This window comes from Serinus canaria, chromosome 3, assembly GCF_022539315.1.
Source record: "Serinus canaria isolate serCan28SL12 chromosome 3, serCan2020, whole genome shotgun sequence".
NCBI lineage: Eukaryota > Metazoa > Chordata > Aves > Passeriformes > Fringillidae > Serinus > Serinus canaria.
The window spans coordinates 106,378,490-106,394,491 of record NC_066316.1 but is presented as its reverse complement, the minus strand read 5'-3'; the positions used below and the strand labels follow the sequence as shown (position 1 = coordinate 106,394,491).

General features: G+C 41.6%; 1 protein-coding gene across 3 annotated transcripts in view; it reads right to left on the bottom strand.

The window, feature by feature from the left end:
- Positions 1–16,002, bottom strand: part of EVA1A (eva-1 homolog A, regulator of programmed cell death) — a 203,248-nt gene that overhangs the window by 117,537 nt on the left and 69,709 nt on the right. For all 3 annotated transcript variants that reach the window (XM_018921429.3, XM_009095745.4, XM_018921435.3), the window contains one exon: positions 2,232–2,384. In XM_018921429.3, the coding sequence (XP_018776974.1) occupies positions 2,232–2,384 (153 nt within the window). The remainder of the gene's footprint in view (positions 1–2,231; positions 2,385–16,002) is intronic.

Here is a 16,002-nt window from a genome sequence, read left to right as displayed (position 1 = left end):
GAAACCTAAAAAAACACTCCCAAACATGACTGGGATTTAAGGGCTGGAGCACGAATTGGCAATGACCATCTGCTAATCCCCAATTTTCTTTTAGTAAGCTCATCCTGCCTCCACAATTTGCTCAGGATTTCAGCATGGAAGGAAACATCAAGAGCCATAGTCTGTCTTTCACCCCACACACACAGAGCCCAAATGGCTAGGAAAGCCCAGGGAAGTCACAGCTCCATGGTGAGTTCCTCCCATCTCCTCTGGGAAAGCCTGGGGAAGTCACAGCTCCGTGGTGAGTTCCTCCCATCTCCTCTCCAGCCCTGTAGGGCATGCAGCCAGCAGACATTTCAGACACCCTGCCCACCCTCCCTTTGTTCTTAAGGATAGGACATACCCACTCTCACAGCACCCCAGGAGCACCAGACTGACTTAAGATAATTGAGACCCCAGCAATTCCAAACATGTGGATATTTGCTCCTGTCCAACAACTCTGTCATTTTTAGCATCTGTTCGCAGCTTAAAAGCTTGAGCTGGTTTTTTAGTGTAAAGTTTCCTCAGCATTCCCACCCCTGACCTGGCATTACACTGAGCCTGTTCATGTAAGTAATTTCATTTAGGAGCTGACACTTGAGGAAGGCCCTGACTCATCCCAGCAGCAGACTGTGTGCTGCACTCTAGGATCTGACACCTCATTTCCTTGGGCAAACATCCCAATTTGCAGAGCTCACAAGGCCAGCTTGAGAACAGCAGGGGCATACAGGTGCTGGAGATCCTATGGCACATGCAGCCCTGCTGTCAGACCCCACTGCTTGTTCTCCCTGTTTGTGCCTGCTGTCCCATTTTCTGGTCCCACATACCCTGCTCTCAGCCAGTACCAGTTTCATGATTTTGCAGCTGGGAAAAGAAGAATAAAACTTTACCCTTTGTGGCTTCACATAGAGTTTTGCTTCATGCTGATATTGAAGAGTGGGTCCCTGCACTGCAAGTGCCTGTTCCTGCCCTCTCAGCAAGGACAACAGTGCAGGGTGCTCAGGTCTGCTCCAGAAACCCATCCTGTTCCACGGACTTGGCAAGTTCTCACCCAGCAGCCCAACCACCACAGCACCCAGTGCACAGACTCAGCCCACCCCAAACACCACACCAAAGAGGTCCAGGCTAGCCTGCACACACATCTGTTTTGGCTTCTGGTAACTGGGGAACTACGGGAGCACATCCAGGAACACTGGTCATCTCAGGAGACCCTGCACAACTCAGCTGTGCTACAAGTGCTCTGATTTGCACAGCTACACAAGCAAGACACTTGCCATGCTGCACAAATAACCTGACTGGCCTCATTCCACCTCTGGGCTTCTACTGACACCCATCATCTGAATATCATATTGCTCACTTGACATGCTTCCATTTGAATAGTGTTTAACTCCTTAAGGGCACTGGATCAGCAGCTGTGAAGCCAAAGATCCTCAGATACAGCTGAACAGATCCCAGCATGGACAATAGCACCAGATCAAGGTTCCATGTGCAGTTTCCTCTGAAGCCTTTCCCTCTGTGGAGGCAATTCCTTTGGGAAACCTGTTAATTCCCTCTCAGCTCTGCAGAGAAGAATTATGACAAATGCTGTACACAGGATTTTGTACAGTGACTGTTGCTTTCTCTGCCACAGCCTAAAATATTCAAAGTCATTTCACATCAGCTCAAGTTCCAGTGAATGTTTTTCAATTATTTATCTTTAACTCATGACTGTAAGAGACCCTGATAGCCTGAGAGTAAAGAAGATACTTGAAGGTACTGTAAGCCAACCATAACATGATGAAACTTAACAACTTGCTTTTTGAATTTGCTTTAACTTCAGTAAAAGTTTAAATGCAATGTCAAGGCTTCAGTGGCTGCAGATGGTACATGACATCCCCAGATAATATGTTCCTCCAAATTACATGCATAGGCTCAGTGGATGAACCAGCATGAACACATAAAATTCAAGCACCTTCAATCATACAATCAGATGAATCTGTGAAAAGCCTGTGGCCTGAGAACTCAGCTAGGACACATAGCTGCACCTCAGTTTGATGTTCATGATGAAGCTCACTGCTGGTTGACAAGGTACCACACATCAGGAGCACACCATGGTAGGTTGCATCTCCCAGTCCTGATTTTCTGACCAGGGTCTTTGCCAGCTCTGCTGTGATGACAGTAAATGAAATCACCCTGCCCACATCAGTGTGTCATCAAGCCATTCCCCTGCTTACCAATCATGGGCATCCCTAGGTTTTGGTATGGGCACTCCAGGCTGCCTCCTTGTGTCCTCCCAAAGATAGCAGAGTAAATGGCTATCACCATGCTCTTCTTACAGCTCAGCCTCAGCTTGTCATCTTCGCAGGCTACTTTACTCTTGTATTCATCTGGAAGCAAACAAACACTTCATTACTCAGCTGATCCAGGCTGGGCCCAGGGGTGCACCTCAGCTCCCAGCACAGCCTCAGCCTCAGCACAACCCCAGCCTTAGCACTGCATTTGCTACAGGAGCATTGATCTCTTCCATTACACATTCCCTCTGCAGCATTATCAACACATTTAAAAATGTATTTTAACCCAGCACATGTCAGTTCTGTTAAATAGCCTATATTTTTGTTTTGCAGACAGATAAGTGAAGAGGCCTGGCATTTGAGGGTTTTCTACATGGTAATACGGCAAGGGAAGGTAAAAGCCCATCTTTAGGAACCTATCTTATCCATTAAGCAGCCCTTTATGTGCCAGGCATTTATCCCATATCACAGCAGCTCAAATGCATACATAATCATGCTCCATGGCTTGTTTTTCACAGCAGTTCTTCCATGGCAGATCCAATAGAAGCTTTACTAAATTTAATAATTCTGGAAACTGCTCCTGCCTGTTGCAAACACAGATATGCAGAAGCTTGTCCCCAAATTCTTCTTGAAATGGGCACTCTTGCTCTTGTAAAGCAAGAACAATCACTCAATTTGCATCTTTCAAGGAGACTGGATGGTCATTTCATAAGAAATCACATCATTCCCTGTCTTTAATATTTGGATTATGGGAACCTCTAGAGGTCCCAACCCAGAACAGGCCCTTCCCATGTGTGCCTGCCAACATACCACCGAAAACAAAAACTGTTTTGAAAAGCTGAGTTTTTACAGCAAGACATTTACACATCTGAAAGAAAGGGGCCAATACAATGCAAGTGGCATAAAGAGACTAAAAAAACTGAAGTGGCTTGCCTATGAACACTCCAGGCAACTCAGGACACAGACTGGAATATAACCTCCACTTCCCCAGCCTCTGTAGAGTGACCTTCCACTTCCTTGTATTATTTACCATTTGAAATGTAGCCACAACAGCCTACAGATTGCTAAATGGGAAGGGTTTGTGCCCATGGTAAAATCCCAGGCATGATCAGTCATTTCCTCTTTAATGCTTCTACTTGTACCAGGTCAAAGTGGTGCCACAGAGCACATGAGCATCATTCAGTGCCTGGGGATGCCCCTGGCCCTGTGTCACTTACTGGCATAGACATGATTTTTTGTCCTTCTCTTACACAGTTCCCTGTGTAAGTTCCACAGTTCTAGATTCAAGAATCACTTTTCCTTATTAGAGATCAAGGGTGATCTTTCCAAGCTGACTCATAGAAGAATTTAGGTTGGAGAACTTTTCAGGAGGTCATCCGGTTAAATCCATGTTTAAAGAAGGGCCAATTTCTACCTCAGATTAGATTTTTTCAGAAGAAACTGTATTGAGAAAATACGTATTATACCAAAACAGAGGCATGCTGATTTAAAAGAAACATCTGAGAACAAAATGACTTTTCATGCTCAGCTTGAAAATTCCTACTTGAAGCCAAAAAATAGCCTCCTCAAAACAGCCAATTACCTGGTGATGAGAGCATCAGCTGGAATGTGACAATCCTGTTCTGAACCTTCAGTCCAGCTGAGAAGCTTAACCTTGGACCCTATTCCAGTACATAACTTTCCTTCACACTTTGCAGCCTTTTTACAAAAATCTCTGAACAGTTCTAGTTTTGTAATCCTGCTGCAGAGAAACTTTCAAACCTCTAAAATATTTAGTGAATGTGAAAACACTTTCTGATCCACCTCTCTAGAGGAAGACAAAATTAAGGCCTCACTCTTCCATGGGAGAGTCTGTGCAAAGAGCAGACATCCCTCAACAGCTACAGGGATAAACCCACAACCACTGAGTGTATGAAACAGGGGCTGGAATCAGAAATAAAATTTTACACCTTCAGAGTAAGTAAAGAGAGAGAAACTTCATACACCTGTGAAGAATTAATGGTGGACTAAATAGTGTCAAGTTAATTGTTGGACTTGATGACTTTAGAGGGCATTCCTAATCCAAATAGTTCTATAATTCTATATCTATTTTATCTATGTAGGTATTTTATCCAAAATCACCATAAAAGCATCTGAAAGATATACTGAACATGCCAAGGAGTTTCCTCTTCACCTATAATTGTCTCCCACAGGAATTTTGTTTCTTCTGTAAGGGAAATTAAATTTTGATTTAATTTCCTTTAAGCTTCCTATACAGTAGAAAACAGAGTATAGTAAAACTTTATCCATTTAACAGAGCTTATTTTTTCCTTAGGGAAAAAACACAGATTCAAGCTAAAAGCACAAAGACACAAACTCTCCAATAAGACAAGTTATACATACATTATGTTAAACCACTGTCACAGAAAATAATACTTGTGTCTGGCTGAAATGGTTGAAAAATGAAATCAGTGATTAAGTTTAGAAAAACAATAATTTTTAAGTTCCTAATGAGAGGGTCCACTGTGAATGTCTCATTTCTTACAGGCACTAACTCAATTTCCTCTTTCAATTTGGTTATTATCAGCTACATCTCCCAATTAACAAGTATAACTGCTTAAGCACACATCCCATGGTCTCATTTAAGGTCGTTAGAATATTTATTAAATTGTGCTGACATTCAAAGTCAGGGCTTGTCATTTGGAAACTTGCCTGGGATTTAAAACCAAAGAATATTGCAGGGAGCACAGTAAACACTTGGATGGACAGACATCCACACCTTTGCTGAAGATCTGTCCAGCAGTCATGAGACAATCAACAACAACTTATTCCAGTTCCTAAAGGGGCTACAAGAGAGCTGGAGAGGGACTTTTCACAAGGACAGGTAGTGAAAGGACAAGGGGGAATGGCCATAAACTGGAGGAAGGCATTGGATGTTAGGAAAAACATGAGGGTAGTGATGGACTGGAACTGAGAAGCTGTGCCAGCCCCACCCCTGGAAGTGCTCAAGGCCAGGCTGGATAGGGCTGTGAGCAACCTGGGATAGTGGAAGGTGTTCCTGATGATAGCAAGTGAGTTGGAACTAGATGGTCTTTAAAGTCCTTTCCAACCCAAACTGTTCTGTGATTCTATGATCCTATGAACAACAAAATACTGCCTCTCACACTCACAGTTCTTATCCTCATAGCCACCCTGGGAAGTCGTGTTCAGGGCTTATGGGGAAAGCTGCCTGATGGAAAGCTCAAGAAATCAGGCTGGGAGGTGAACATGAGTGCAGATTCCTTGGAAACAAGGGGAGCATTGGGTGATGTGTTCCTGGCACACTCCAGTGTGGAATAAGAGGGTTGTGCCACCTGAAACAGGTGTCACCTCACAGTCACTGAATTCTGCCCTGGAAACACCTCCTGGAGCTGCTAGTTCCCAAGGCTCTGGCTAAGTCCACACTGGCTAGGGTTGCAGTTGCCTGGGCAGGCACAGAGAGAAGGCACTGCTTTTGCTAAAAGGAAGGAGAAAATAAAGCATGAAATGCACAGTAGCACTTCAGTCTCTCAAAAGGTTCCCTTAAGCTTGACCACTGGAAAACAGGGGGCCTCAGTGTTTCCGGGCAACCTGAAAGAAATCTGCATAAATACATAGGGAGGAAGTGATGCAGTGGAGGACACAAGTCCCTGAAAGTATTTTGTACTTCATAGCATTGTCACCTCCATTTTAGCCAGGATGAACCCAAGTCAGACACTTTAGCTCCCAGGCACTGGATGACAGTAAGGACTGTGACTGATATTAAAAAAATACAGAGCTAAGCATCATCCATATATTTACTGGTAATTCACCCCATGATAGCCTTACATAAATATTGAAAAGAAGCAAAGCAGCATAAGTGACATAAGAGAGCTGGGACTGGGTACAAAAATGCATTTTTCTCGCTCACTCTCCCAAGCAGAACTGGCCTCCTACAGATCACTCACAATCTGGTCCTAAGCTTGCTCTAACTGTTACAGTCTGGATATAATTCAGGCCAAATGCAAACATTTGTATTAGTGGGTTTCATGTTTCACCCTGAAAAATTAAACATGCTTAAATGGCCTCAGAAAGGTGGCAGTGATATTCAGCAAATGGCTTACTCCACTCTAATCCCCCATGCAGTCATTTGTAGGGCAACAGAGATTTACCATGATTAAGATATTTGCTAAGGATAATATCCCTTTTATTACTGCCTGGTTTCAGAGACACTGGCTTAAATATAACTCGGTAGAGAGAACCCAAGGAGGGAACAGCTGCAGGCTTTTCTAGACACGTTTTTAAAGGTCATTATATGACACAATTGTAACTCAGCTTGGACAATTACAGGAAAACAATTATAAATGTTTCTAATAGAAAAATGGTCTCTCTCAAGCAGTAAAGTCAATAAGAAGACCTTTAGTAATTATTGGATAAGTACAATAATATTAACCTGTATGACCATTAGCAATTACATTTATCCAGTATCTCAAGAACGCTTTCACTTACAGCTCACAAGAGTTTTCTGAATTATCTTGATTTGGAAGCTCAAAAATAAATGTCAATTGCCTCAATCTCTGTGAGACCTTAGACATAAAAGTTCCTAAAGATATTTTGCTTCTAACAAAATGATGAAATGCATCAATGCCAGAGGTTCACCTTGCCTAAAATTATATTTTTGAACGGAACTTGTGGAAAAAAGTATGAAATTTGCTATTCCAAGTGTTCATACTTCACTTAATCAGTGCATTATAGCTGACACTATTTCCCAGATCAAAGAGCTGGAAATACATGTAAAGAGAAATCTGTTTTCTTCACAAAATCCTAAAGGATTTAAATCTTAGAATTGAGGATCTGAGCAAAGTGAATTTGTAGGAAACAGAGATGCTTTTCTGCAATTCCTTATCAGGTCAGGATCATTTCCCATGGAAGACTTTCTTATATAGGTTATAACTGTTAAATTAACATGACTGCACCCAAGATTTCACTTCAGAACTTAACTGGATATCATCTTAGCTAGCAATTTCTCTTTAACCAAATTTTTGCCTCACTCACATTCATCCCAGCTTTGTTACATGTTCCCGTTCAGCCACCCAAAAGAAAGAACATTTTTTGCCTTGAAACTTGTAACTCTTCATTATATCCACCCATTCCACCATCACCTAATTCCCTTTAGCTGACAAATAGCTATATTTAACTACTGGATGGTGGTTTGTGCTGGTCTGTGAAAAAGGGCATAGGGAGAACTCTCTTCTAGCCATTCTCTCCATGAGTAATGGTGGGCATACCTCCCATGCTTCATGTCACTCTTCCCTCCTCCAGCTCCTATTGTACCTGTCAGGCATGGATTGATTGTAAAGTGGAACAGCAGAGGTGCACAAGTGGAATACATAACCTTTTAGCCACCAGTTAAAATTCAACAAACTTTTATGAACACTGGAAACCATCCCTGAATAATAAAGATGGGGATAACGTATGTGGTGAGATTTTGGTGATTTCAGCACATGTCTGTGCAGAATACTTACATTGCAAAGCCACCACAGCAATTTTTTGTGTCAGCCTAAAGAGAAGCCAAAGTAAGGTTTAACCATGAAAATTTGAACTTTTTACTGTGGATGTAGTCACTCCAGACCATAATTCACTGAGTTACTGAGGACAGAAAGAACCTCTGGAGAATGTCTGGGCCAACCCCCATGTTTAGACCAGAGTCAACTGGAGCAGCAGGTGTCTGAGGGCCATATCCATTCAAGCTTTTAACATCTGCAAGGATTGAGACTTCACAACTTCCTTGGGCAACTTGTTCCAGCAATTCTGTTAGTCATGGGAGAGATGAGAATAGTGAGAACCTGCTTCCATCTCTTCTGTGGGAACTGGGAAAATGAGTTTCCAAGAAAGTAAACCTATTAAAAAATAGGACAGACACCTCTAAACAGCATCCTTGAATAACAGTGCTGTGCACAGGACTGCCCGTGAACAACTTATCCTGGAGATATCCACCCAATACCCTTCCTAGTAATCTGTGACCCCTGTTTTTATATTTTCTTTTTCTCCTAATCAATCAGCCAATTTCCAGGAATTTTTGTAAAATATAGAGAATACTTTCAGGAGTAGGTAGAACTAAGTCCATCCCAAAATTAAAATAAGGGAGTCCATCTCAAAGCAGTGAGAGCAAAAGTGCCTTGGACAGATTTACTGCTACTACACCCTGCAGAGAAGAAAAAATTATATTAAAGAGTATTTTCTAGTCGATGCACCACTCCAAAGCTTTTCCCCATGCTTCTATTCCTATGTTATATACTTACTTATTTTTCATTTGAAGAAAGCATTTATTATTCCAGTATTTTAACCTCTTTTGTGCTTTGAAAGATATAAACAGGTTCTGGCCTTCAAGATCCTGAGTGTAAATCATAGATTCATGGATTCCTTAAAATGGTTTGGCTTGGAAGAGACCTTAAAGATCATCCCATTCCAACTCCCTGTCATGGGCAGGGACACCTTCCACTATCCCAAGTTGCTCCAAGCCCTGTCCAGCCTGGCCTTGACCACTTCCAGGAATGGGACAGCCACAGGTTCTCTGGGCACTCTGTGCCAATGTCTCGACACATTCAGTGTGAAGGATTTTTTCCTAATATCCAATCTGAGTCTAGTCTCCTTTAAAGAGTAGATTTAGATTAGATCTGTGGTTTAAAGACATTCCCCCTCATCTTTTCAGGGGACAGTCAACAAAGGTCAGAAGTTTCTCCCAGTGACAAAATCCTACTATTTAGACCAGTTCACATTGCTATGGCTCCTTTCTTTTCTGTTTTCTTCTAATTTTATTTATGACATACACTTCATATCCCGAGTTCCAGAGCTTCCTCCTTTTCCATGTGACCCTGCTACTAATGAGAACTTTCTATTCATATCAGGATTTGAATAAATCCATATCAATCCACCCAGCAATCCCTTAGGCAGAGTTGGGTGTAGAAAACCTTTCCAGGACAAAAAAGTCTCCAGAGTCCTGGAGTAAAGTCCTTGCTGTCACTCCCCCACAAGCATTGTACTGTGGGCTACCTGGTGACTCCTTCATTTCAAAGGAGTCTAAAAGGGATTTTACCTTTAATTTGGAGCATTAAAAAAAGTCAGTGTCACAAATTTATATATTTGCATGCAAATATCTTTTAACATTATTTCAGTTCAATTTTTCCCTCGAGAAAATTTTTGTGAAGATGGTCTCATTTAATTTTTAAGAACTGAAGTTCACCACCCTCGGCAGCCTGGCATGCACCACTTACTCCTACAGGAGATAATCTGAAACTCTGGAAGATACAATTCAGATGACAGTCCAGAATTATATTAAACAGGCAGCCTGCCAACTTCAAAAGTACCCTGAAAACTCAAGAGTGCCAAGTTTTGGAGGTCTGAAACCCTTTCGACAAGTAAGATTGTTCTTTACAAACGACCTTGTCAGATTCCCTTAAAATTACACTCCTGATGCACCTATCCAATTTGCAGTGTTTTAAAGGCACCTCTTCCCACTGTCACTTTCATTAGTCTGAAGTAGTTGTCCTTTTATATTCTCTCTGTGAGAGGCTGTGAAAAGGCTGGCAGTGCTGCAAATTAACTGCTACATTTCATTTCCAAAGTAGAGTTCAGATGCACCTAGTTGCACTTTCCTGTTGGACAAAGAGAGGTATATGGTTATCTAAGGAGAAAAAAAATAGGAAAAAAATCAAAATATGTGCACTAGACAATGAGATAGTAGTTAAAAATAACACCAGGGAGCCCAGGACAAATTTAATTCTCTTCCAATTTCTTCCATTACTGAAATTGGACTGATTTTCTGAAGCAGCTATGGCTTACTGATGCTCTGCTGCCTAAGCCTCTGCCTCACCATTTGTTCATCCTGCTTCCAAAGACCTGCTGGCTAAAGTTCAGTGAGATTTCACAGAAACATTGAGATGACAAATGTAGTGAAGTCCCTGTACATTTTTTATGAACTGGGAGCCAACTTCAGAAGAGAGCCAAACCAGTGTCAAAGCTGGTTGTAATCATTGCACTGTCCCACCAGTCGACCAGCATGGATTTATGACCTGTAAACCAGCCAACTAATAAACTGTAAACTTGGCCAGTTATCATGGACTTAAATCAGGACTAGCAACACTATAGGAGGCAACATGGAAAGCGCCACCAAAATGTTGTTCTCCAATGAAAAGATGAGAGAGATGCAATAAGGAAAAGTAGCTTAAAGATATATCAGGAAAAATACTTCATTAGCACCACTGCTCACAGCAGTTTTGTTCTGCTCTTCCAGCGATTGTGTAAGTCTGGAGTAATGTTGCTGAAGTTATTATTAAAATAGCTGAAAGGGAGAACTTAGTCTTATATCATTAAAACAGTCTTCTCCAGACGTTAAAATAATGGTGCTAATCATTCTGACACAGGAACATTAAAAGGATACCTAATTGATACTTTTACATATAACCCACTGCATTGCCTAGAGACTACAATATGGGAAAATGAGGTCCACTAGATTAAAAGCTAGTTCACTACTGTCCTAAATAATTAACTACACAGTATTCTTTCAGTGGCTTTGCCCAAGAAGAAAAAAAGAATGTAGCTGAGAGAAATATACAGTAACCAAATTTCCAAAATTCATCATGGATGCTTTAGCGGTCCCAGTTCACAGATACATGAATAGGTGACAACCTCCAGTGCCTTTGAAGAAAAATCAGTGTGCAAGTTAGAAGAGCTTGATACACCATTGGTATGATAAAACATTGAAACTATCAGGAGATACCTGTTTTAAAAATGTGTAGTCAATTTACAAACCAAGTGTAGGACAGATATTGAAAAAATAATGAGGAAATGCACAGTAATGGAAAGAGTTTATTACCATGACAATACCCCAGAGAAGATTTACTCTTCTCTGCCTTTTTTCTTTTGCTTTTTTTCCCCCCCTTTTTTTTTTTTTCCTAAAAGACATTTATTTGAGGAGAACAATTGGTCTATATTTTCAGGCTTGAATTAGTCCATATATAGGACCTCCTGCAGAGGTGCTGTATAAATTTACTTCTCTGTTCTGTGAGTCCTACACTCAGAGTTTAATCTGTGGAGTAATACAACAGATCCAAACTTCCACAGAAGTTAACTTTTGCAGCATTGCAGTTTGCTTCTAAGAATATAGTTTCTAGGGCACACTGTTCATCTCAGTTCTTCACCAGTGCATCAGAAAATCCTGAAATCTGTCATTCAGAGCTTGCAAACCTCTACCATAGTAGAGGTTGAGATTTAGACTTATGGGCTCTGTTTTCCAAACTTGGCTTCCCTGTGTTCCGGTTAATCGCTCCAAGGACACTCCTGGATCTTCTGAGAAGACTCCCTGATCACTTTGCCCCTGCCAGCAGCCAAAGCCATTTCCGACACCTGCAGGACCAGCCACCACACCACAGGTGCCACAGTGCCCAAGGATGGGCTGCATCTCCTCAGGAACACAGGGAGCTCCTCCTGGCACTGCTGTGGACTCACCTATCCCAGCACTGAAAGTCTAACCCTTCTTTTTTCCTTCACTTAAAATTCATGGCTTGGAAAAGGGCATTGTTATCCCTGTTTTGTTGGGGGGTTTTCCCTGACCCACAGAAAACTTAAATGACAGTGGACAAAGAGGATCTGTAAAAGTCACAGCTCTGGCATTTATACAATTTAGGCAGATTTCAGAATTTGTCTTTTTTAGTGGTTCATATCTGGACACTGGAGACCTGATCCAGCAATGGGAATCCTTACATTTGCATGTAAGAAACACCACAGTTTTCACTGTCTTTATATATAATGTCAATCAGGTCTGACTATTATGTTTGAAAGAAAAATGGAATTTTTTTTTTTAACTCTCCAAGGTCCAGCAGCAGTTTCATTCTCTGCAGGAGCAGGAAATTATGATTATAATAAAAATACTGCAATATAATTACATTTGTGATAATATTATATTAATTAATATATTTTATTAATATTGCAATCATATTTATAATTAAACTGACAATCTCTGCATTTGCTGACACTGGAATCACATATTCTGGTTAATCCTCCTCCTGGCAGTCGAGTGATTAATGTGCTACAGAGATAGGGCTATTTGGCAGCTGAAAATCTCTGTGCATCAACAGGTTAAAACAATATTAATCATTAGCATTAGCATTTCTCTGGCCACAATTGTGGGCTGATAGATCTGCCCTCTGTTATTTACAACATTCCTTTATTTACACCTTTTCATCACCACAGCGGTTGCTGCCTGAGGTTTTATTGCCCTTATAAATTTCCACTCCCTGCACCACCTTAACAGTTTTGAAATAATACAGATAAGCAAGAGAGAGCTGGTGAATGCAGGAGGCAAAAGGCTCCTTCTGTTGCCTCAGTGGCTGGGCCAGGGGGGTGTGCCCATTAAACATCCCCGACTCCATCACACTGCTTTGGGAAGCCTGGCCCACCAAAAAGCAATGCAGCAAACAATACAGTGAACTTCTCTTGCCACTAATAAACCTGTCTGATGAAGGAGATTAATGTTTTTCTGAAAGTGTTGATGACCACTGAATTACCAATCTACCCCGGCACTAAAATCAATCACCAGCATTAAAGCGACCAGGAATACATTTAGGTCCTTCTTTGCTCTCATCTTAAACTGCCACAAAACCTCTGTTCTTTCTATAGCTCTCTGCTCTTCTCACAGTATTTTACAAATTCTGTCTAGGGAATGCAAGCCTTGAGGATGTGTGATGAGATGTGGCTTTTTAGGCTGTGTTCACTGAATTTAACAGAAAAGATGCAATCCCCGGCCAAGCAAAGCCCACACAAGAGTCAATACTGAAGGAATGGGCTGTAGGAAAATTAAAAGTTGAACAAAAGGCACTCACTGCAAGCCTAGGTGGTCCTTCCAAAATGTCCTATACTAATGTTCTATACTTTTCAGCCAATTCAGCTGAAATTTGATGAGCAGACCTGACCATTTCACCAAAAGACATGAAATCACAACATGGAGCAGGACTCTTCACCGTTCTTTGATAGCTGGAATAGCTCTGGCAACACATTCTGCTGTTTGCCCTGGCAAAAAAACTTGCACATCTTCACCATAAGGTAGACACTCCTGGGACACAGAATGACAGTGCTGCCACTGTATGATAGCAGAAATTTGAAGATGACACTTTCATCAGAAGGTGATCTAAATGGGATTAATTCCTAATTGTTTCCAAATTCTCTTGCTATCTAGTTATAGCTGCCTAGGGCTGTTAAGAAAAATAAAGTCGTCTGAGTAGGATTTTGGTAAGGACTTCAGGACGGTCATTCCCGTGTTTGAAAAATAGTCATTGACTTTTCACAATAATTAACTGGGCTTCTTACATTTTTATCTTACATTTTATCAAATCTATGGTGAAGAGAATTAAACCCTGCTCTCCTCAAAACACGTGTCCAGTCGATTCTCAGCCCAAAGGTTTTCCAATAAATCAAAGCTACAGGTTCCAAACCAGGACAAAGTGACCTCCCTCATCCCTGTTCCTCCTCCTAATGCCTTGCAAACTTTTGGCACTTCACCCATTGCCAGCAAATGTTCCCTTCCCAGATACATTGCTCAGAGCCTTGCTGTTCCTTTCCCAAATAAATTTTTGTACTGTTACAGAGGGATTCGAGCTGAAATTGGAGCCTAGGTCACAGTCCAGACTTTCTGAAACTTCAAAGGCTTTGGGTAGAGCAGCAAAGTTTGGATTTACACTTTGTTACATCACTGGGATGGTTAGTACAGAGTAGTTTCATATTCACCATCCTTCAATTATCACATCCAGCTGCTACACTCAGCATTTTAAAATGAAATAAAAATAATAATAGTTTTTTAAAAAACATTAGATGTAGATTAACCCTCCCAGAGTCCTTGAAGTCATAAGCTAAAGTAGTGACTGCCCAAGAGAAAAGTGGGAAAATAGCACAGTGGCATTTTATGGGAAGCTGCAGCTTTAGGGTCTTCAGAGCTGAGAAGGAATCATTCCATCCAGGACAGCATGGCAGTGGCAAAGGAGGACACAAAAGAAAGGCACTGTGTGGGGCCTCATGGAGTAAGTCAAATAAATAAGGTAGGAGCCATCTCCTTTCCCAACAGCACTGCCTGAAATGGCCACTCAGACAACATATCTCATCCTAAGCATTTCCTCTGAAGAGCAGGGAAAACATTTATGTCTCCATTTTGTTCAGGAGCATTGACACTTTTGAAACAGCAAAGCCAAAAATTAACCAAAAAGCCACAACGGGCAAAGAGCTGCTGTGCAGGGGCAGATGGATCTCTGCTGGTGCAATAGCCCAGAGCAGCAACCAAACCAAATAAAATCAGCTACAGTGGTATTGCTGGGATGCAGAGAGGTGAAGTTATTTCTTCAGCATGACTTGGGCAGCCCCACAGATCCTGTTCCCAGCCAGGATTAAATCACACAGCCCCTCCAGAAAGTCTGGCACACAGAGCAAACATTTCCTAGCTTACAATAACACATGATCTTACACAGTTCTCTGTCTCTGAAGTGAGGTGGATGAACAAACAGTGAATTGTTTGAATAATATTGGTGAATCCAGATTTCAGTTAGAGGGAATTCATGTTAGTCCAATTAAATAGTATGTCAATTCCCTCTAATTATCTGTTCCTGCAGCCCACCCGGTAATTACACTTAATGGGTCTAAATCAAATCAGCATGTTACCTGGGAAATAATTGGATTTATGTGCAATTTTTTAATGATCCTGAAAGGTACCCTGGAGATTTAAGCCCCCTGTGGGTTCAGGGTTTGATCCTAGGCTTCAATGTGCTTTGGATGTGGATCTCAGGATACACTGGGCCCTAATAAATTGAATGTGCCCATTCCCTGGCACTGAGGCCCACTGGTGTGGGACCACCATTCTCAAAAACTTTTTCAGCTTCTAAAACAAGGTGCCCATACCCAGACTTCCCACTGGAAACCATCTCTGGCTAGTACTAAATTCCAAACTACACCTACACTAGGAGAGAACAATTCCAGGTTTCAGTGCTGCAGCAGCACATCCCCACCCTGAGCTGCAGGGAGCCTGCAAGGGCTCTGCTGAAGCTGTGGACAGCAGGAGGATTTGCAGAGGCACCTCCAAGGGAAGAAGCACAAGCTGTGCTCTGCTGAGACCTGTACTGTGCCCCTGACATCCCCCCAAAGGGATTAGCACACATTAGAAACTAAGGCACACCTGGTATAGAAAAATAAAATAACCCATAGAATCATTGAGGTTGGAGGAGACCAAGATCATCAAGTCCAAACTTTGATCAAACACCACCACATCAGCTGAAAATAAAATCTAAGCTTCTCTACACTTTGACAGACCTTGGCCCTCAAGACACTTGGTAGCTGTAAGTAAATCTGCCTTGCCACAAACTGAGACAGAACAGAGTATTTTCTTGATAATTTCTGATCTCCTTACACATCCTAAACTTTAAAATTTAAAGTACACATATATTGTGTATTTACTTATTTACAGGCATGGAGAATTTGCAGGACTCCCAAACTCCTGACACTTAAAAGCAGTTCCATGCACATATCTGAGTCCTGTACATGCAAGATGAGTGTCCATTAGATCCCAGATCCATCTGTTGGATCAGAGGAGACCATGAATAGCACAAGGCTTCCCAAAAGAACACACAAGCAAATTCATTTCTCACTGCTTCTAGTTAGGCATGCACTTCTCTGAACTATTTATTTTAATTTCTAGAGGAGG